General features: G+C 39.7%; 1 protein-coding gene across 3 annotated transcripts in view; it reads left to right on the forward strand.

Annotated features, from left to right (window-relative positions):
- The first annotated feature begins 985 nt into the window (after positions 1-985).
- LOC144062825 (uncharacterized protein C1orf21 homolog) overlaps positions 986-22,109 on the forward strand; it is a 28,195-nt gene continuing 7,071 nt past the window's right edge. Inside the window, exons 1-2 of one of the 3 annotated variants that reach the window (XM_077584557.1) lie at positions 986-1,207; positions 17,235-17,367. In XM_077584557.1, coding sequence (XP_077440683.1) covers positions 17,277-17,367 — 91 coding nt within the window. In that variant the 5' untranslated portion in view covers positions 986-1,207; positions 17,235-17,276. The remainder of the gene's footprint in view (positions 1,208-17,234; positions 17,368-22,109) is intronic. The other 2 variants (XM_077584559.1, XM_077584558.1) reach the window with 2 other exon arrangements.

The raw sequence follows: 22,109 nt of genomic DNA on the forward strand, positions 1-22,109 counted from the left end.
GAACTTTTTGTCTAATTTAAAAAAAACAAAAAACGTTTCACTTCCTCTATGGTGTACATTCATATACAATAACAATACTACACTTTTAAAAAATACATTTATTAAAATGTAATTCTCTAATTTATGTTCATATAGTTGAAGATATGGTCCAACAGGCGGTAAAAAAAAAAAAAAGTGCGACAAAAGTCATGCAAAGTCACTGTCACATCTTGATTGAAATCGGCTGCCTCTTAAATGATTAATGCTGTATACATTATAAATACACGACCTTTAAAGGCGTGGGGAGTCGGGGGGGAAAAATGCCAGTAGCTCATCTTGTTGGATTACTTTCACTGCTGGAAGCACATTAGGAGAAAAAAAAAATACTAACTCTGTTCACTAAAGTTAAGTAGAAGTACAGATACTGGTGTGCTAGCATTTTTTGTCTTCACTTGTATGACGTAAATGTTAGCAGTGAGATGTAAAGAGATGTATGTTAAATATTTGTCACTTCCCAACACTGCAGGAATGTAGGGAGTCAAAATAATAGGAAAAAGTTATCATAAAAATAAAAACACCACTAAAGTATAGCTGTGCAGCAAAATATTTGTACCTAGTATCCTCAATTAAATATTTGTACTTGGTTACTTTCCACCCCTGCGTTTTATCTAATGTAGGGAGATGAGTAAAAAGTCAAAATACAAATACAGTACATGAAAAATGCACCACTGTAGTTTTGAAATGTAGAAAGAAAGTAAAAAGTTATCCAAACTACTCGAGTAGAAATATTTGGAAATTCTAATAAATACATTTTACACTAGTGAAATGTGTTTACTTTTACCATTGTGGTTTCAAATAAAGAGTCTAATGCTAAAAGGTCGTCAGAAAAACGGCGTCTACCGTACACAGCTAAGAACAGTACAGTAGTTCGATAGAGTAACGAAGTATTTATACTCGGTTACTCGCATAAGAGGGTTGGTCTCCGTCACGTCTCCCGCCGTGATTGGCGGCTTTGCTCCGCGGCAAGATGGCTGCGTTGGCGCCCTCACTCAATAGCGGCATCCTAGTGGAATGACGCAAGCCGCACACTTCGCCTTCAGTCCTCCGAGGCTCGCAGTCAGATCCCCGCCCGACCCACCGCCGCCACCGCCGCCGAGCCCGGAAGAAGACGGAGCGGCTTCACCTCCCCTCCGAGCCTGGACCGAGCGGAACCGGCGCCTCTTGCCTCGTAAGTACTTTGTTTCCCTCCATGTGCTTCCTTCCTTGTCGCTTTTGTTGTTGTTTCTTCCCCCACGCCGGGGGGGGGGGTCTGGTCGTGTAGTTCCCCGGGGCTCCACCGCGGAGCAGTGAAGCCGCTTTCGTAGTCTTGTTGTCGACACCCCTCCACCCTCCACCCTCCACCCTCTCCCCGCCTCGCGAGGCCCCTTTAGCCGGGCAGAAGCACTCAACAGATGGAAGGAAGCCGCGGTGCTGCCTGCTGTTCGGTGGAAATGAAAGTGCTGCACTAGACGAGCCTCTCAGGCGTATTTGACATGAGATCATCTCTCGGTGCATCACAACAGAAAAATGTCACCAGAAAGTTTGGAAATTCGTTAAGTGACAAGCTCTTTACTCGGTTTATTTAAGTGGACCATAGTGGGGGGGCGAATTGGCCACCGTGTACTACTACTGTAACAAGAAAAAAGCTCATCTATATCAGGTTTTGAGGCTCCGCCTTCAATTAATTGCGCTGTAATATATTTTTTTAAAATTCAACCACGAAAACATGGTGCGATTGTCATCTGAGAGGCTATTGGTTGTTTGAGCTCCCCATTACTGACATGTATTAACTGTCAATAAAACCAGATATTAGTTCAACTTAGGTCTCAAAACAATTAATTGATTATCAAAAATGCTTATCGATTAATATGAGAATTGATTAGTTGTCGATTTAATCGTTGCCGCTCTAAGTATATATTTTATTTATTTAGTCTCTATATACGTTCAGCACATTCTATATTTACTTTCATGAAACATGAACAGCTAAAGTGATTAAGCCACAGATTTGTTTGCATGATTGATAATTAATCTGAGTTATGGTTACGCCTCACTTATTCAGTAGAATTTTGTGAAGTTGCCGTAATGCTAACCTAAGAGACCAAAACATTTATGATTTATACAGCTGATATTGTTTATTCTAATGCAGATGAATATGTTGCTTGTGTTTGTTAAAAAAAATACAAGGGAAGAGAATTTAAAGAATTGCAATATTGAGAAATAAAAATGTCAATGAGATTATTCTTCAAAATCAACAGATTCCTCCAAAATGTACTTGAGTGCAGTAACAAAAGTATTTGTACTTGATTACTTGGCACCCCTGCTACTTGCACATGAGAACAGCTGACGGCAGGCCGCTGCTGATGTATTTAAGCATGCGGCGTGTTCCCGAGAAATGACAACATCCGCTCGGTGGCTGCGGCGCTAACCCCGCCTGGCGCAAAAGCGAGTTGGCGCGGCCCGGGTGCCGTCTTATGCCCTCGTCTGTAAATTTGCCTGCTGATTTATCCCGCCTGTCCGCCTCTCTCTCTCTCTCTCTCTCTCTCTCTCTCTCTCTCTCTCTCTCTCTCGTTCTGTCTCTCCGACAGTGAGCGATGGTGCGTGCTGGTCTCCTCCTCGTATCTTCCCTTCTGTCTGCTTGACCCACCTGCCACCTTTGACTGGGGTGTCAAACTCATTTTCATCTCAGTGACTATCAAGACATGTATAATCACCTCATCATATTATTATTATCATCTTCTCACTTTTAGACCGTCGCATGTACTTCCGGGTGACAAAAGATTTTATTATCATAAACAAACGGGGACTATTACACGATCTGCCAGAGTTGATTTGAGTTTGCCGTCACCATATAAGGTATGTAAATTTTTTGCCTGTAAGTCAAAGCGGGGGGAAAAATCACCTAAAGCTCGGTCACTCGTATCTCAGGGCATCACTGTACTCAAGTAAAGTACAAATGCAGTACCTGAAAAATTGACTTACAGTTTCACAATTGGAGCGAAGGCACAGATGATTAATCCTACTGATATGATTAGCCGTAGATATTAGTAAAATTGTCAAATAAAAAAAATTGGCCACATTTTTTTTTGCCGGAAAAAAATGGGTCACTTTTTTTTTTGCCGGAAAAAAATGGGCCACTTTTTTTTTTTTTGAGCCGGAAAAAAATGGGCCACTTTTTTTTTTTGCCGGAAAAAATGGGCCACTTTTTTTTTGCCGGAAAAAAACGGGCCACTTTTTTTTTTTTTTTTGCCGGAAAAAAATGGGCCACTTTTTTTTTTTTGCCGGAAAAAAATGGGCCACATTTTTTTTTTTTGCCGGGAAAAAAATGGGCCAAATATTTTTTTGCTGGGAAAAAAAATCGACCGACTATTTGTTTTGAAGAATAAAAATCCGCCGAATATTTTTTATTTTTTTGTGCCGCAAAAAATTCTGCCGATTGTTGTCTTCTTTGAACACATTACAACTTAAGAAAAAGACAATGACATTCAAACCACGCCCCCCAAACCCCCAATAAAATCGACAAATTTTTCTTTTAGTTACAAAGTTAAACGAGAACAAACTATTGAAAAACAGTCAAATGGTGTCCCCGTAGTTCAAATTTTTGTTATTGTAAGCATTAAGGGAGCAAAAAAGAAGCTATTTTAATTATTATAAAAAAAAATCTTAATCGGGATTGAGCAGATTGTACTGTTATCAGTATTTTGTCCTTCCAAATATCAGATTCTGCATCGACCGCAAAATAATCCATATCAGTCGAGTCCTAGACTGTAAATTAAATTCGTTGATTCCAAGTTGGTTAAATTGAGGTTCCGCTGAAACTACAAATACATTTGACCGCCCTGAATTGATATCTGCTCAAATGAATGATGTCACAATGCAGAGTTAGCCCGTCTAGCGTGTTTCATGACTGTTCCCCGCCGGGCCGGGCCTACCCGGAGCAATCGGGTGTGACAAGGTGGTCCGAAGGCAAACCCCCTGAAGTCAGCGTAACGCGATCCCACAAGCTTGTGTGTCTTCTCTGCCCTTCAGACGGCCTCGCCGGCACCGAACGATAAAAAGCTGCTTTCTACGGCATTGTCGTACAAAACTACAAAATGCATAGTGCATAATGATTTAAGAATGATTTATCGAGACGGATTTCCTTCATTTTGGAAGATCGGCGATCGGCCGATTCCCTTCAAAATAAACGGATCTTTTCCACCAATCTCATCTCCTTCCTCAGAGGTCTGAAAAAGTCCGTCAGTCCTGTTATGCTGAGATGACCAATAGGATTTTTATTTTAATTTGAGAAAACGACTTCATGTGCAGTTAAAAAAAAAAAATTGTATTATTTCAGCGATATTGTTCAATGTTTTGGTATATGTTGCTTGTAATGAAAACAAAATCGGGATCGGCAGGTCAGACTTTAAAAGATCGGGGATCGGTGCACCCCTAAAATACGTACCGCGTTGCATTTTGGGGGAAATTCTGAACCAAATTATGCACTGCTGACATAATAATAAATCATAAAAGTGACGATTTACATTCGAAAATTAAATAAAAAAACGTATCTGTATAATGTGTGGGAAATTCTTAAAAGAAATGTTTTGTTTTCACCCGCACATGCGCAAGTAATATCCTGTGGCATTATGGGAAAATAGGCTACGTTTGTAGCATTTAGCCTACAAAAGTATTTGAGCGAATGTTCGAACGTACTCGCAAATACGTTCGAATGTACTAGCCAGTTAAAAATATTTACTTCCGTAGAATTTACTGTAAAACCGGAACTAAATATTTTCCATTTAAACACCAAATTGAAGTGTCGAAAGAAGCTATAAAATTCCGTCTATTGAACGTCAGCTAGCTTAATGCTAACGTTAGGGCTAGGGGGGAAAAGTCGACTAAGTCAATCACAAACAACTCGTTATGATTTCATCCATTGTTGCCGCACGCAAACCATGAAAATTGTTTGCAACTTTGCCGCTTTGACCACTTTTAGCAACTTTAATGAATATGACTCAGTATTGACTTGTGTCGAAAATAATAATATGGCCGTGTCGAGACGTGAAGGGGGGCGCTCGGGCGAGATGGAACCTTCCCCACGGCGGCGCCGCGCTTGCCAATTAAGTCCCAGATTGATTCATTTCCTTCAGATGAGATCATTTTCAATGAATATTAATGGCTGGCTGCTTTCTTTTCTTTTGGTTTTGAGTTGCCGGCAGCTGCCGTAGTTGCAATTCAAATGAATTGGGAAGAGAAAGCGTAAACATGCGTGACCTTGTGCCGATCAGCCGCATCCAGCCGCAACCGTGTTCAAAGTAACAAACACTCATAAATATACGGACAGAAAAAAACACATGCAACATCGACTGCACTACAAAAACGGAAACAACAAAGCGTACCAAGAACGTATACAAAACAATTCTACCGTGCTTGCATAGCTAGAAAAAAAATGTTAGAAGTTAGTTTTTTGGGCAATTTCTGTAATAAGAAACGGCAGTTATAAGTAGAGAGAGACCTTTTTTTTTTTTTTTCAGGGCCGATACCGATTATTAGTAGTCAAGGAAGCCGATAACCGAATATTTATTTGTAGCCGATTTAAGGGAAAAAAATATATATATATAAATGCAAACTTTTTTTTAATCATCAAAAGGATTTTTTAAAACCTCGTTTATTGACGAAATTTAAAGATTTGAAAAATATTGGAGTCGTCCCCCCCCCCCCACACACACACAATCATGACCTCCCCGGCTCATTAGCATATCTTACAAAAGTTAAATAAAAACTTAAACAAGAAAAACCTCCCTATTGTTTTCTCCGGTAAATTAAGTTTTTCAAAAATATCTGAAATGTAAAATTTTCACTGATCTTAGTTTTAAGTAAAAAAAAAAAAGTTCCAGCATCTCTTTTAACGTTAACTGAAAATTTTAATAAATAGTTCCCTGAAGTCTTAAGTTTTAAATTGATCTATTATCAGCCGTCAGATTCTTTCAAAAAGGCTGATGCCGATATTTGTCAAAATGCTGAACATTGGCACCGATAATCGGCATTATCGGTCGCTAATGCTAAGAGAGTCAAGTAATGGAACGATGGAAATAGTTGGGGGGGGGGGGGGTTGCGCAGTTGTAGTTTTTCCGGTGAAAGTCATAAAATTACAAGAATATTTCAAGAGGTAAGACGCAACAATTAGTTCGCCAATCGTCGTAATGTTAATTTGACTCTAATAAAACGCTGACTTTTTAGTCATAATACTTTAAGCAAAAACAAAACAAAAACGAATCATCATATCGTTAGCGCCCATGCGCTTCTCAACCTTTTACTAAATGGGAAAAACAGCCACGCACACAAATCCAAAATGACAACACTGGCAAGGAGCATGGATAAGACGCTAGCAGTGAATGAGCAACCCTCACTCCCTGGACCACGCCCCTTTAAGGCACACAACACACGAGTGGAGCGTTAAAAAAAAAAAAAAAGACTGAAACATAGTAGCTAGCTGAATGCCCACCGGTAGCGACTGGTCGCTCTCTCGCCATAATATTTACTCAAGCCAGGCAGCAAAATGCTGCGGCGCTTCTCGGGTCCCGCTTTAAGACCTCCGTCAGCGTTTTCAAAACAGGCTTGTTGCTTTGTATCGAACAATTTATCCACCGTGGTAAACTCACCCACGTGATATTAAAAAGCTAATCTGTCATTAGCTAATTTAGCATTTTTTTGTTAGCCAGTTCACAATGTTTATTAGCTAAGAAGCTACGGGAACGGTTTCTAAAAGCACGAGTTTAAGTTGGATATGTTTAGGCGCCTGATACTCAAAGTATAAATATGTAACGGTGTAAGCGGTACGTGTCCTTGTTGTGTGTGTCGGTTCATGGAGCGAACGGCGAATGAATGCCATTAAAAAAAATAAAATGAAAACACGTTCAATTGATTGGTGCGCGAGCGTCTTTCTTCATCGTGTATCTGTTTATAAATGATTTTGCCATTGCCGGCGCTATTTTGTGTGGTGTCGAAAAAATAGCATCACAGTTACTGTTCTGCTCGGCAAAAACGGGATTTTGGTGGAACCACGAAAAAAACTAGAAAAAAGTTTTTCCTCTTGAACGAAGCTTTTTTTTTGGGGGGTTATTTTGCCGCAAAACACACTTTTTGGCTCTACTTTGAAAATGACTGACTGGCAGTAAGTCATTAGTTGTTCTTTTTAACATCAAATAATTGAATCAATACATCAACACCCCCCTCCCCCCTTCAACCCCCCCCCCCACACACACACACACAATTATCTGTACTCTCGCCTCCAAGTACTTTTTGCCAACGCTTACTCTGCAGCTCCTCGTGTCATCGTCTAGTTATTGTAAGCGGTGCGACGCGGGGCTGGAGGATTTGGCGGGCCGGGGAGGGGGCGGGGCTTGGTTTGGACAGGAGCTCCTCTGTTTTCAAGCATGAAAAACTGCACGCTGATTGACAGCATGGGACGTGTTGCATAGCTGTGGCATGCGCTGCAGAAGATTGTGGAGTTGTTGCACACGCGCACCCTGGCAGCGCGCCCGTGTTTTCACTGCGGGCCCCTCAAAACCACTTGAGCTGAAATAGACGGGTTTTCTGTACTTGGACCTTGCTAGGCCGTTGTCAAGGCTGCTCTTTGAATTGTTTTGGTGTGTCATTACAGTTGGTAAATATTGATTATGAACTGCTCCAGTATATATACATACTGTATGTATATATATATATATATATATATATATATATATATATATATATACATATGGATCATTTTTAAGTGAGTACAAACATAGCGATTCATTTTGGAGCTGTGTGTAGTTTTTCAAAAATGGGGCAGATTCACTTACAAAGCAAACGCAAGGGGCCCTAGACGCGTTCCCTGGGGTGCTCCATTCTAGCCACTTTTTTCACTCAGCGGTATACTTAAGTTCAATTCAGAGTGGTAAACGCTGCTAGCTTGACTTGCACGTTTACTTTGTTCCCGATTGAGCTTGTAACTCAATTTAATCACATCTCAAACTGGGATTGAGACGCAAAACGCTGATTTGTAAGATTTTATTCTCATGTTACGACAAGAGATGTCAGGCGATTTAAAATTTGTAATTGTAATTAATCGCATGACTTCAATAATCAACTTACGATTATTTGCAAATTAATCACACATTTTATATCCAAATGTACAATAAAATATTTTTTGCTAATTTTTCATACTCTTGTTAGCAAAAGTGGGAAGAGATGTTAACCTATTAGAAATATGGTTGCATTTTTTTTGTAGTCATTTATACAGTAATTTCAGATAAATTAAAAAAAAATATTTGAATGAAAAACATGTACTGTACTGTAAAAAAAAAAACTAGTGTGACATTGATTTGTATTGAGGTCATTTTTCTGTCACTACAAGTACATGGCATGATGGCGTTTGTAAGACAATGGTAACAGCTTTTTTTCTTTTCATATTAAAAGCTGACAAAAAAAATTAAATGAAGTAACTTATGAAATTCTGAAATTTTTAAAATTGTAAAAAACAACTTCACCCCACAAATATGAGTATTGTTATTCAATTAATTACTGCTAAATTGTGTTCCATTGGCTCCTTTGCACAACGTTGAACGCTTTTATTTTGTTAAGTTCAACACGGATGCGCATTGTAAAATCACGCAACTTTACTGAACCGCGAACAAGAAGAGATCGGTGTGTTCTTTTCACGTTAAGAGCTTTCTCATTTTTAACATGAAGTAACTTGCGAACTCTTGCACATTTTTAAAATTGTAAAACTACTACTTTCTGCACATGTAGCGTTACACTAACACTATTTGCACTCGGGCCCGGTTAAATAAATTGTCTGTTACTAGCTCTTTGTGTGTGAAGTTTTTTTTTTTTTTTTTATGAATCGCCCGATTAATCGGCTACTGCATCAAAATTCTATTCTATGTCCGAATCGGCATCATCCTCAAAAAATCTATATCAATAAGGCCTTACTTATGATTTGCTTAAAGCAAGTAATGACTTGACACAACTTGTTTGAAATTTCGTGTGCGCACAACATGACTTGCTTGATATTTGCTCCAGTAACGTGAGACTTGCTTGAAGTCTGAAGGTTAAGACTCGAGACATTCTTATATAACGTTCTCCCACCACTGATAAAAAAAAAAAAATAAAAAAAAAAAAGTCACTTTGGTTGGTGCCATTTTCTAATGTCAAAAAGTGCACGGTTGCTGATTTGACCTTTTTTTTTTGTATTCAAATCCAAGCACGTGGATGCTTTTCAATGCATCATCTGTTATATATTTTTTGTTTACATTTCTTTCAATAATATATGACATGACATGTCGTGTTTCATCTCAAGCGTCTGCATAAGAGATCTCACAATTTGCTGCCAGGCTTTTTTTGGATGGCTTCCATTTGGCTGTCTCGTTTTCAAATATCTCTATGGCAGCGCAGGGGAAGGAGACACAAATAATGCCGTTTGTGACGAGGCAGTTTTCCCCAAAGCGGTCCAGGTCACAATGTCTGGCATGAAAATGATTTGTCATGCGCACGGTTGTTGTGACGGAGGCGTCGTCGCCATGAATTGATCGCTTTGTTGCTCTTACGCAACACATCAGCAGCCGCTGTGAGCATGCGAGCGTTGCGGCGTATTCTTCTCACATTGTGCTGAGAAAATGTTAACGGGAATTAAATCGAAATATTGTCAAAAGAGAAGTCATTTTATGGGGGGGGGGGAAGAAATGTTTTCGATTAAAAATTTTCCATGAGAAGTCCTAAATTTACCACGAGAAAATAATAATAATTTAAAAAAAAAAGTTTTACCCGTCCTACGCAACTTTTTAATTGCTTAGCACCTTCTCTCACTCTCGCTGTCACAAAATGTGGGACTTTCTTATAACATCATTTTTAAAGACGTTTAAAAATACTTTTTTAAGGTCTTTATTCTTTAAAGACACTCAACAAAAACATTTAAACACAACAAGAGAGAGCAAAAGGTAAAGATAGAAATATTGTGTAACAATGTAAACAAACAAATTTTGTTGATCATCTCACAAAATACATCAGATGTACATTATAATACAGCCGTCACTTTCTGTTGGCATAAAAAGCAGGATTAAGAAGGATGTGACATTAAATAATTAAATAAGCATCAGCAAAAATAGGCTGAGTTCAGTGTGCTTCCTGTTTTTGTCGTTCTTCGAAATTTACGCTGTCAAACTGGTGTGCCACCATCTAGTGGTCAACAGTGGAATTACACACAACATAAAACGTGAGGCAAAAAGAGTTATAAACCCCAAATATTTTTTGCAAAATAACAGGGCTGCAAACTCAGAATCTGCGAAAGAGGCAGTTTTACTGCAGGCTGTAAAAAATTCTAAAAAGAGAATATGTTCATAAATATCGGCGGCGCAAATGATTGGAGCAAGGGTTCAACACTGTAATAAAAAATAAAAAAACGAAATCATAACATTTTCTCATAACATTTTTTTTCTTCTGTAATTGGAGTGCTTCTACCCCCCCCCCCCCCCCCCCCCCCAAAAAAAAAGCCGATGTGAAAGTGTGAAAAGGCGTCACTTCTCCATCCAGGAGTTGTCGGAATGTCGAAGTGTTAAAAAAAGGGGGCCTCGGCCCTCACGTTTCCTGCTCGTGTTCCTCTTCTTGTTCGATTTTTGGGCCCAGCCCGTTTTTCAGGCTCGGTGACCGCTTGCCTCTGCGGAACCTTGCGGCTCGCACGCTGCTCCCGTTTACCTCCTTATGCAACTCTCTCTCTCTCTCTCTCTCTCTCTCTCTCTCTCTCTCTCTCTCTCTCTCTCGTTAGTTCCTCCTTCCACAAACTGTCTTTAAAAAGGAGGCCTGTTCACACGAGGTCACCACCCAAACTCCACGTAGGCAGGACGAGGAGGGCAAGCCCAAAGGGTTTGGTTAGCTGCCTTGTTGTAAGAATGACTTTTTGGCCCAGGGTGTGTTGTTGTTGTTGTTGTTTTAAGGCTCGCTGGATGGCTCCCGGTCTGGCAACCTGCTTGATGACATCATGACTAATGAGTAAGGCTTCTACGCTGCGCAGAATGATTATGCGGAACATCTGGACTTGCATTTATTGTTAAGATGGGATTATGGGTTTCCAGCAGTTTGTCGCGATAGAGACCGAGGTGGCAAAAGTACTGGCGGTAAGTAGAAGTCTAGATCAGGCGTGGCCGTTCATAATTGCATGCGATTATGCAAGTGCGTCGTCGTGACATGTAGTCGTAGAGAGCGCATATTTAGTTCCAGCAAAATAGCGCGCCCAGCAATGCTAAGCTAACGTTAGCGCTGTAAGCGAGCCGACATTGGCCACGGCTGCTACGTCGCTAGCGTGACGTGTGCGTGGCTCTTGCGTGTTGTCGTAGCTTAGAAATGTTCAAATATATTAAATTGGCTGAAGATAACAATTAAGGGAAACCATACGTTGTGAATGTTGCCTTTTTTTAAAAAAAATTTAGGCTAGCACAAGATGTAGCACGTTCTCCACAAATCATTCAACGTCATTTTACGTTACTTTATATCACAATGACCGTTGAAAATATGAAAACCCAACTTGACTCATTGACTCCCAGCCATTTTCACTGAAGCAACCCCCTTCGCTCTTGGCTGTTTTACTGGATTTTGCAAGGCCCACAGAATATTGTGTTCTATTACTATCAAAACATGGAACCTACCAAAAGAAAGATTAGCTCTTTGACTGCCAGACGTTTTCAGAAACGGGTTGTCCCCAGTGCCAGCCGATTTTAAGCATTTTGACTGATCTTTCAAGGTCCATAGAAAATTATGTGTTTGGACTATGGAAACACACATACAACCAAATGAAAGATTGGACTCTCATCTTTCATCAGAAAAAAAAGTTTGTTTCTACCTTATTCCGTTCTTCAGTAATCAACAACAGAAAATGGTTAGTTTCACCTCTGTTTTGAAACAAACGTCTTTTAACGTCTTTGGCACTCTTTCATAGGATTTTACTAAACGTTATTTAACGTTTTTGGCAATCAAAGAGTTAAAGTCTCTTCTTTCATCTGGAATTTTTTTTTTTTTAGCGGTTTCCGGTTTGCAACAATTAGCATTAGAATATAGCTAAATGTCATCATCATGATCTCTTACACTCTCCTATCACCTGCTGGCTGTTTTATGTAATGACTAGCACATACCTTTAAGCAACCTCGTCAGGTCAGAGGCTACATCAAAGCCTAGCATTAAAAAAAAAAACATAAAAAACTTATAAATTACGTTTTGGGACGTGAGTTAACGTAGACAGACTTATGAGAAATGTATACAGTATTAAAAAAAACAAACTTAAATAGGAGCGCGGATGGGAAAAATCATGTTTCTTCTCCACATCTGTTGCCTCATACAGTATTAAGGGTGGGACCGTTTTTGGTTCGGTTTGCATGTCAGTTCGATTCATAGGCATGAACAACTTAAAAAATATTTTTTTTTACATTGTTTTAATTCCATTATTAGAAGAAACAGAGTTTACAGCAGCGCTAATGCTAGCCAACATAGCCGTCTTACTGCTCTCTTCTTCGGCCTTGTTTTAATGTTTTCGCGCTCCACTCCCATCTTGCAGAAGTTCTTCCCAGAAAAGTGGAAGCTGCATATTTTCCTACACTTTTAGCTTCCTGTCGTTGTAATGACTCGGTGTCCCCATACTTTTTAAGCTTTTTTCCTTATGTGGTGTTATTATTATTTTTTTCATTAATGGCTTTTTTTTTTTTTTTTTGCTAAATGACCGGTATGAGTTTAGGATGAATGGGCGTGCACTATTCTGGAATAACATCTCGTTTGAAAGCTCCGGAGGTGTTTGCAAACAAAATCCTGCTTTGTGTGAGTCTGCAGACATTTTTAACTCTTTGACTGCCAGACGTTTTCAGAAAAGGGATGCCGTGGGTGCCAGCCGATTTAAGCATTTTTGACTGATCTTTCAAGGTCCACAGAAAATTATGTTTTGGACTATGGAAACACACATACTACCAAATGAAAGATTGGACTCTCATCTTTCATCAGAAAAAAAAGTTTGTTTTTACCTTATTCCGTTTTTCAGTAATCAACAATAGAAAATGGTTAGTTTCACCTCTGTTTTGAAAAAAAAAACGTATTTTAACGTCTTTGGCACTCCTCCATAGGATTTTACTAAACGTTATTTAACGTTTTTGGCAGTCAAAGAGTTAATGACTGCCCTTAGTGATTTTTAAAAAAAAAAAAATTATAAACGGATGTGATTGGGCAGAATTGGGGCACTCGAGTACATGACACATTTTAGGACTTGGTAAGTTAGTACTTGATTGGCTAAATAAATGTTTGGTTTGCGTGAGTTACTTTTTTATTATGACTTGACAAATCTTCGTTTTGTGTGACATTTCAAATATTTTTTTCTTCTTCTTAACCTGACTGGACTCGGCTTGCTTCAAACTGACTTGGCTTGATTTTGGCCACAGTAACGTGAGACTTTCCCATTTTTTTTCCCTCCCACCTCTGGGCCTGTTGCTCCTCCCCACGCATCCCCCGAATTAGAGCGGCCTGGCTTGCAGATTCCCGCAGCCTAGCATTATCCGGCGCTCACAACAAAAGCTCCGGGGCCGCCGCCGCCACCGCCGCTCTATTTTTAGCGCGCCGCTACTCACAAATTGATGTTTCAATATGCGCAAATGAGAGGCCTTCAATCGTGCGCCGCCTCAACCTTGTGAAGCGGTCTGCTTTTTTTGTGAGGGCGGTTTTCTAATAATGAGATTCTTTGTACTCTTTTTTTTTTAACTGGATGGACTTTTGCACTCTGGCTTTATGAGGCACTTAATGACAGTGGTGGGAAGTAAAGAAGTGCGAATACTTTGTTACAGTTACTTTTATAGATATTTTTTTTCCCAGGTGTTTTCTATACTTTTTTTCTTTACCTTTGAGAACTTATCTGTACTTTGTATTCTTTACATTATAAAAAAATAAATAAAAATGCTTTGATGATGAACCCCGATTAAACCGAAAAAAACGATTAAAATTTTTTTTAACTCTTTGACTGCCAAAAACGTTAAATAACGTTTAGTAAAATCCTACGGAGGAGTGCCAAAGACGTTAAAAGACGTCTGTTTCAAAACAGAGCATTTGGGTGAAACAAACCATTTTCTAATAAAAATGTCATATTTAAGCAACTATATATCACATATTGCACGTTTTTTTTCCAATATCGTGTAGCCCTAATGCTAATGACGCTGGGAGGTCCCGGAAATTTGTGTTAGAATTTCAAAACAAAGATGTCTATTGACTAAGGTATTAACTCTTTGACTGCCAAAAACGTTAAATAACGTTTAGTAAAATCCTACGGAGGAGTGCCAAAGACGTTAAAAGACGTCTGTTTCAAAACAGAGCATTTGGGTGAAACAAACCATTTTCTAATAAAAATGTCATATTTAAGCAACTATATATCACATATTGCACGTTTTTTTTCCAATATCGTGTAGCCCTAATGCTAATGACCCTGGGAGGTCCCGGAAATTTGTGTTAGAATTTCAAAACAAAGATGTCTATTGACTAAGGTATTAACTCTTTGACTGGCTAAAACGTTAAATAACGTTTAGTAAAATCCTACGGAGGAGTGCCAAAGACGTTAAAAGACGTTTGTTTCAAAACAGAGCATTTGGGTGAAACGAACCATTTTCTATTGTTGATTACTGAAGAACGGAACAAGGTAGAAACAAACTTTTTTTTTTCTGATGAAAGATGAGAGTTCAATCTTTCATTTGGTGTGTTTCCATAGTCCAAACACAAAATTTTCTGTGGACCTTGAAGGATCAGTCAAAATGCTTAAATCGGCTGGCACTGACGACATCCCGTTTCTGAAAACGTCTGACAGTCAAAGAGTTAAGCTAGCGCTAGGATTATGAGAACCCCCCCTGGTGTTGTGGTCTGATGTGCACCAGGAAGTCTCAAGTGCTCAAGATCAGTGCAAACCGAGATTCTTCCACACTTTTCTGAAGGGTAATTTTGCTATCAATACAGATAAAGTTTTGTTTGTAGCAATTTTTTTTTGAGGGGTTAAATTAGGGTTAGTTGAGGAGTTTCGGAACTAAAAAGCTTTGGATCTAGAACTTGGCACGGATGACCCGAGTACTGTAGTTTTTATCTCATTAGCGGTACTTCCTACCTAACTTCCACTACTACTTCTAAAGGTTTGGTTTAGGTACGAGTGTTAGTACGTGTCTCTTGAACCCTGTCGTGCGAGTCCGGCCAAGCACACCCGCGATTGTACAGCAGGTTTGAATCAGCTGAAACAACATGCCAGGTGACTGTGGTTTAGCGCCCTATTGTACCCTAACACAAAGATCCCACGGCCACACCCTGCACACGCCTGCCGCTGCCTGCCGTATCCTCACAAACGGAGGCCTCCAACACACACTCTTCTTGTGTTCACGTCAAACTTTGAGAGTTCTTTTTGATGCTTTGTTTTTCCCCTCTCAGCGTGTCACTTTGCAGTTAGCGGTTAGCAGTTAGCGCCCATCTGTATACTGAGACTGGCAATCATCCAGTGTGTGTGAATTTTTGTTTGTTTGTAAAATTTTGGTGGCGGTCACTAACAGACAACATTTGCAGAGGTGGTATAGGAAGTTGCATATTGCCAATCTAATAGTTTAATTGTCTAAGTCGTTTTTTTTAACTCGGTGTTACCAAATCAATACGTCATATTAATGTGCTTGCTAAAAACGGTTTTGTTTTTCATTTTGAACGTGTTCAAATACTGTATGACTTGAGCAACTACGATTATTAACCCTGGAGAACCCACGGGGTCAAATCTGGCCCCTATAAATTTTGCTACTCAAATAACAAAGACCTTTATTTTTTTTCCCCAGCAGTGATTTTGTGTTCTTGTTTCCATTGGCCAAAGTGTGTTTCTACATTCAAAATCCAGTTCTAAAATGCAACAAATAAAACCAAAAAAATTATATTGTTCAATGTAGCTGTGTATTTGATTGATTATTTTCTTAAATTCTAAATTGTTTACTGACAGTTTTTGTTATTCTGATTTTTCGAAATGATACCCCTAAATTCCAAAGGGTCAAATTTCGCCCTAATACTAAATTAGGGAATAAAGGGTTAAAATTGAAAAAAACATTTATTTTGGTGTTCAGTGAATTTATAGCAGTCATTTAATGTATAATTTAATAATAATAATAATAATTTAATTTAATGTATAAGGGTTCTTGGGTTCTCCAGGGTTAAAGTTAACCATAATTATAGTGAAAATTAGTTTTCGTCTTTGGTAATTAATTTAATACATGAGCCTTTGGGGTTGATTTTTAAATGTGATTTAAGTATTTCGATATTAACCGGAAAAAGGAGTCAGAAGTGACATCATCTAGCAGCAGCCAATAGAAAAGGCTCGCCTTGCCTGCTTTGTCATTTAATTCAGCCGAAACGCAATGCCAGGTAAGAAGGGCATTGCTTTCTTTTTTTTTTCTTTTTTTTTTATCATGGCATTTATTAAATATTGCATACAAGTAATACACTTTTTTTTTAAACAAAAACTAATATTAAAACTAAGCATTTTTTGAAATAACTAAAACTAATACAATCTAACAGAGCCGCCCTGAAAACTGATTAAAACCAACTAAATTTAAAAAAAAAAAAATTTATAATGAAAATTCAAAAACTTAATTATCCCTGGTGTAAAAAAATAAATAAAAATCTTTTAAAAAAACTGAAAAACACTGATGTGAGCTTATCCCATTCACTCCCAGCTATTTTCACTGAAGCTACCCCCGTCGCTCCGGGCTGTTTTACTGGATTTTGACTGATTTTGCAAGGCCTGCAGAATATTGTGTTCTATTGCTATGAAAACATAAAAAACTACCAAAAGAAAGATTAGAGTCTCTTCTTTCATCAGGAAAAAAAATATATATTTGTATCTGTTTCCATTTTGGAGCAATTAGCATTAAGATATAGCTAAGTTTCATCATTATTCACAAACCTGTTGAAAACAGTAGTGAAAAAGATTTTTGCAGCTTGGCCCTGGTTGATCTCTTATACTCTGCTGCCACCTGCTGGCCGTTCTATTGTAAGAACTACCATTGCTTTAAGCGACCTCTTCAGATCAAAAGCTGTAGCACAGTCTTCTGTATGCTCTAGCATTATAAAAAACAAAAAAAAAAAATAAAAATGAACGTATAAATACCTTTTTGGGGAGTGAAGGACAAATTATTAAAAAACAAGGTGTCCTTGTGGCGATTGTTGTTTAGGTGAGGGTGCGATGAGGAGAGCGTTCCCGGCGTGAGGAGGCCATGGGCTGCACCTCGGCCAAGCAGGTGTCGGCCGTGCCCAACGAAGACGAGGGCCGTGGCAAGGCCTACAGCAATGGGGACCTCTTCACTGGTCAGTTACTACACACACACACACACACACACACACACACACACACACACACACTCTTCCTTTCACATTCTTATCTCAAACACATCCTTGTGACTAAATTCTTGCCCGACTCCATTTCCTGTCCTTAATCCGTCTGCGTTGACCCACTGGCCCGCGTGTGCTCTCGTGATCGTAGCTCCTAATCCTCTGGCCTCGATGCAAGTGTGTCCACAAGTGTCCATTGTTTTTGGGAGAGGCGTCCCGTCCCGCGACGTGCTGACGGGATCGGGTCGCCAAGCAGATATTAATTGAGGGCGTCCGCGCCGGCTCATCGACAGATATGATGTAGAAATGCACTGTTGGTGGAATGGGAGCTGTTTTGAATGGAGGTAGCTCAATATGATTTTTTTTTTTTTTTAAGTGGTTATTCGTAGTCAAGGCGTCTGATAACTGAAATTTGCAGCCGATATTTATTTTCACTGAAAAAAAAAAATCAAAAAATAATTCAGATTTGCATAAATATTTTTATATTCATAATAATATTTTATTTTTATTTTTTTAATATATTTTTTTAACTCTTTGAATGCCAGACGTTTTCAGAAAAGGGATGCTGTGGGTGCCAGCCGATTTAAGCATTTTGACTGATCTTTCAAGGTCCACAGAAAATGTTGTGTTTGGACTATGGAAACACACATACTACCAAATGAAAGATTGGACTCTCATCTTTCATCAGAAAAAAAAAGTTTGTTTCTACCTTATTCCGTTTTTCAGCAATCAACAATAGAAAATGGTTAGTTTCACCCAAATGCTCTGTTTTGAAACAAACGTCTTTTAACGTCTTTGGCACTCCTCCGTAGGATTTTACTAAACGTTATTTAACGTTTTTGGCAGTCAAAGAGTTAATATCTTAGTCAATAGACATCTTTGTTTTGAAATTCTAACACAAATTTCCGGGACCTCCCAGCGTCATTAGCATTAGGGCTACACGATATTGGGAAAAAAAACGTGCGATATATAGTTGCTTAAATATGACATTTTTATTATCTCATGAAAGAATTCAATTTTTTTCATGCGGCAAAATAAGCTAACTCAACGTATTAGTTAATTAATTGTTATAACCTCTCGATAATGTTCAACTATCGGATAGCGGTGCACATTTTAGTTAACGTCTGACTGGTCACATTCAGATAAAATCACCAAATATGAAACTTATTGCATGTCTTATTACGACAGGTCAATATCACAACATCTAATTTTTTTCCCCGCGGCATTTTGTGCAGCCCTAATTAGCATGTCTTAAAAAGTTGGATAAAAACTTAAAACAAGTAAAAAGCTCCCTATTGTTGTCTACAGTAAATAAAGTTTTACAAAATGTCAAAATATTACAAATATAAAATTGTGTGACTTGTCTTAGTATTTAGAATTCCCGGGGTCAACATCTTTTATAACTGCAAATTTAATTTAGTTTAGTTTTAAATTGATCTGTTATCGTCTGTAAGATTCGATGGCAATATTTGTTAAAATTCTGAATATCTGCGCCGATAATCGGTCTGTCGCTAGTTTTGAAATTGGAAGGTTGTTACACTTCATTTTTAGAGCTTCAAAAAATATTGATGAAGAGTTCCTAGAGTGATAAAAAATCTGCATTCGACTGCATAGCAAAGTGTAAAAAGTCACATCGCTGGTAGCTAGCGACGCTAATGCTAAAGTCCGATCTTACTTTGGTCCAAGTTGTTGTCAAGGATTCGACTGCTTTCGATGCTGTCTTTAGTCAAAATTGTTGCGAGCTAAAAGCAGCAGACGCGGGCGCCGCCATCTTGTCGACCAGCACTGCCAATCATAAATCCAACATGGACACTCTTAGATTTGTGATCGCCAGGGACGGACGGACGGACGGACGGGTATGGCAGCGAAGTGGTTGAGGGTGCGTGTCCAGCATGTAAACATGGAGTCACCGTATTTGTGTGTATTTGTACGCGTGTTTATTACAAATGGCCGCTCAACAGATTGCCGGTCAAGCTTTGCTCTCTCGAACCGCGTTTGTGTCCCAGATTATCTGATGCTGTCAGATTGTGGTCACTAAACCCCTAGCGACCCCTTCCTCCTCCTCCTCCTCTTCCTCCTCCTCCTCCTCCTCCTCCCTCACTCTCGCACAATAACCGGAAAAAGGCTGAGCTCCGTTACACAAACAGCACTTGAAAAACGGCAACACTCCCGACGTGGTGTCGTTGATCCGCTATGTTGCGTCGATGGCGGCCATTTTGGCGCACGAGCGGCTTAAGAGAGGAAGTTTTGTTCATGTTCTAATTATTAGACAGTTTGACTTGTGAGTGTCATTTGTTTTGTGGCTTAAATAAAGTGCATGATGACGTTGGCTCTCCTTGCCCACATGCCTGGGCATTACAGTACATTAGTTACTTCCCCAAAAAAAAAAAAAAAAAACTACACTTCGGCGACGGCATGTCTGACGCTTGCTCGTAACTCGAAAGGTTTTATGAAAGTAATCCTTAGTTACAACCCGAGTTCAATTACAGTGTGTGCATTTCGGTGAAAGTGCCAGAAGCTCTGCAGCAACTTTCCCCGTTGCATTTCTATTTATTTTTTGCCTTTTAATCTGCGTGAAAATAAGAGAGTGAAATGACCCACTTAGACGGCGCATCACTCGTCTTCGTTGCAGCCGCGCAAAATGCAAACGCGGGGGGACGTAACTGGACGTTTCCTGATGGAATATCATCGGAACGTTTTGAGCTCCTGTTTTCATGCCGGTGTCGTTTCGCACAATATTGCTAAATGCTAAAGCAGTGAACACGTGTTTTATTAAAATGTCTGTGACATATTTTGGACAAAGGAAAACAAATCAATCTAGCAAGAAGCAAATTAGAGCGGCTGGATTTACTGAAGTGTTCCGTAAACAAACCAGAACGCGAATTGTGCACTTGTCAACGGACTGCGTGTGACTTTGTATGCGTCCTTTCTCGAACCAGCGACGAGACGTAAAATAAAAATAAAAATGAAAATGGGGGCTTCTCAAAATAGGTGCTCCCTTTTCTCCTCCACTCTTCTTCTGTGACAGCGTCCCTGCTTCGTTCCCGAGGCGAGTCCCGCCCGGCGTTGGCGTAATGTAACGCTAACATTTTGACACCTGATTTTTTCCATTAATAAATAAATCATTTAAACAGTTACTGCTTCTGCAAAATTTAATTTGGAATTTAATATTTGTGGAGTTTTTTTTTATTTTTATATCATGTCCTTTTTATTTAAGAACAATTGATGTTCCATAATTAAGCAATATCGTATTGAACTCAGTGAATCGAATCGGGTCGGGGAAAAAATCGAAATTGAATCGAACTGAACTCTTGTGAATCAAAATCGACTCCATTGAAGAAATTTGAATGAGCCCCAGAACAACATATTGTAAAATATTTGGAATTTTTTTGGGATATTTATTTGGAATTTAATGTTTGTGGAGTTTTTTTTTATTTTTTATATCATGTCCTTTTTATTTAAGAAGAATTGATGTTCCATAATTAAGCAATATCGTAGTGAACTCAGTGAATCGAATCTGGTCGGGGAAAAAAATCGAAATTGAATCGAACTGAACTCTTGTGAATCAAAATCGACTCCATTGAGGAAATTTGAATGCGCCCCAGAACAACATATTGTACACACTCGCACAGTTCACATTGCATGGAGTCCTTAAACGTCGGGTCCGAGCGGCCAACTGTCATTTTTTTTTTTTTCCCACGGTCGGGTCCTAGTCGGATTCAGAAGCGTCGCGCGGTGTGCGGCGGCCCTTACTTCACCCTACCTACTCATCCGCATCCTCCTCAGGCTGCGGAATATTAAACATGACATTTTATGGGGATTATCTTGGTTTTTTCAAATGGGAGCGAGCAAATAGCTTTTAATTCCCCGCCGCCGCCGCCGCCGCCGCACACTGTTGCATGTCGGCCGAGGCCTGCGCAGTGTTTGTTATCACGCCCTGTGTGTGCGGCGGGCGCGTACGTGTGTTTCGGCATGCTGAGACACGAGACGCCTCGCTCCCACTGGTTTACATTCCTCGCACAAACAGCACTAAAGAACAACCAACCCCCCCCTCCCTCCACCCCCCCCCTTTCTCTTCTTTTTTTTCTAGCTATCTTTTAATCTCAAGCCAGCTTTCCACTTAATTTCTCGCCGGCTCCCACCATCATCTGAGGTTGCCGCGGCGATGACGCACACACGCGCAAGGTGATGGACAAGCATGACATGAAGAACACGCCAATCCATCCTCGCCATGACCCCACCCCCACCTTTTTTTTTTTTTTTTTCGTGGGCGGAGCGACGCCATCAGCTGGGTGCAGAGTTGCACAGATGGGACGGATAAACGCTGCTGATAGCTGGCGGGGTGCAAAAGGCGTAGTGTGAAACTGATACAGTGGAGTGAATGTGAATCGCATCCGGGAGGGGTCAAATGCAGTGGGAGGGGTCGGTCGGGGTCACAATCACAAATATATTCCTCATTTCTGTTTATATTTGATTCAAAACCAAAAAATGTCATCCGATTGCGTCCGCGATACTAAATGATGCGATAACGTAGCACGGTGATGACCGTTGATTGACAGTTGAGCGATGCAGGGCGCGGTAACCACGGCGACCGGCGGCTCAACGTCCGCAAGCAGCCGGCTGTTTACAATCTACGCGACAGGTGAATCACTTTAAGTGCGGGCGAGAAGCTCCAAGCGTCGTCGTCTTATTTATGCGTTTCTTTTTTTTTTTTTTTT

The sequence above is a fragment of the Vanacampus margaritifer genome, chromosome 13, assembly GCF_051991255.1.
Source record: "Vanacampus margaritifer isolate UIUO_Vmar chromosome 13, RoL_Vmar_1.0, whole genome shotgun sequence".
Taxonomy (NCBI): domain Eukaryota; kingdom Metazoa; phylum Chordata; class Actinopteri; order Syngnathiformes; family Syngnathidae; genus Vanacampus; species Vanacampus margaritifer.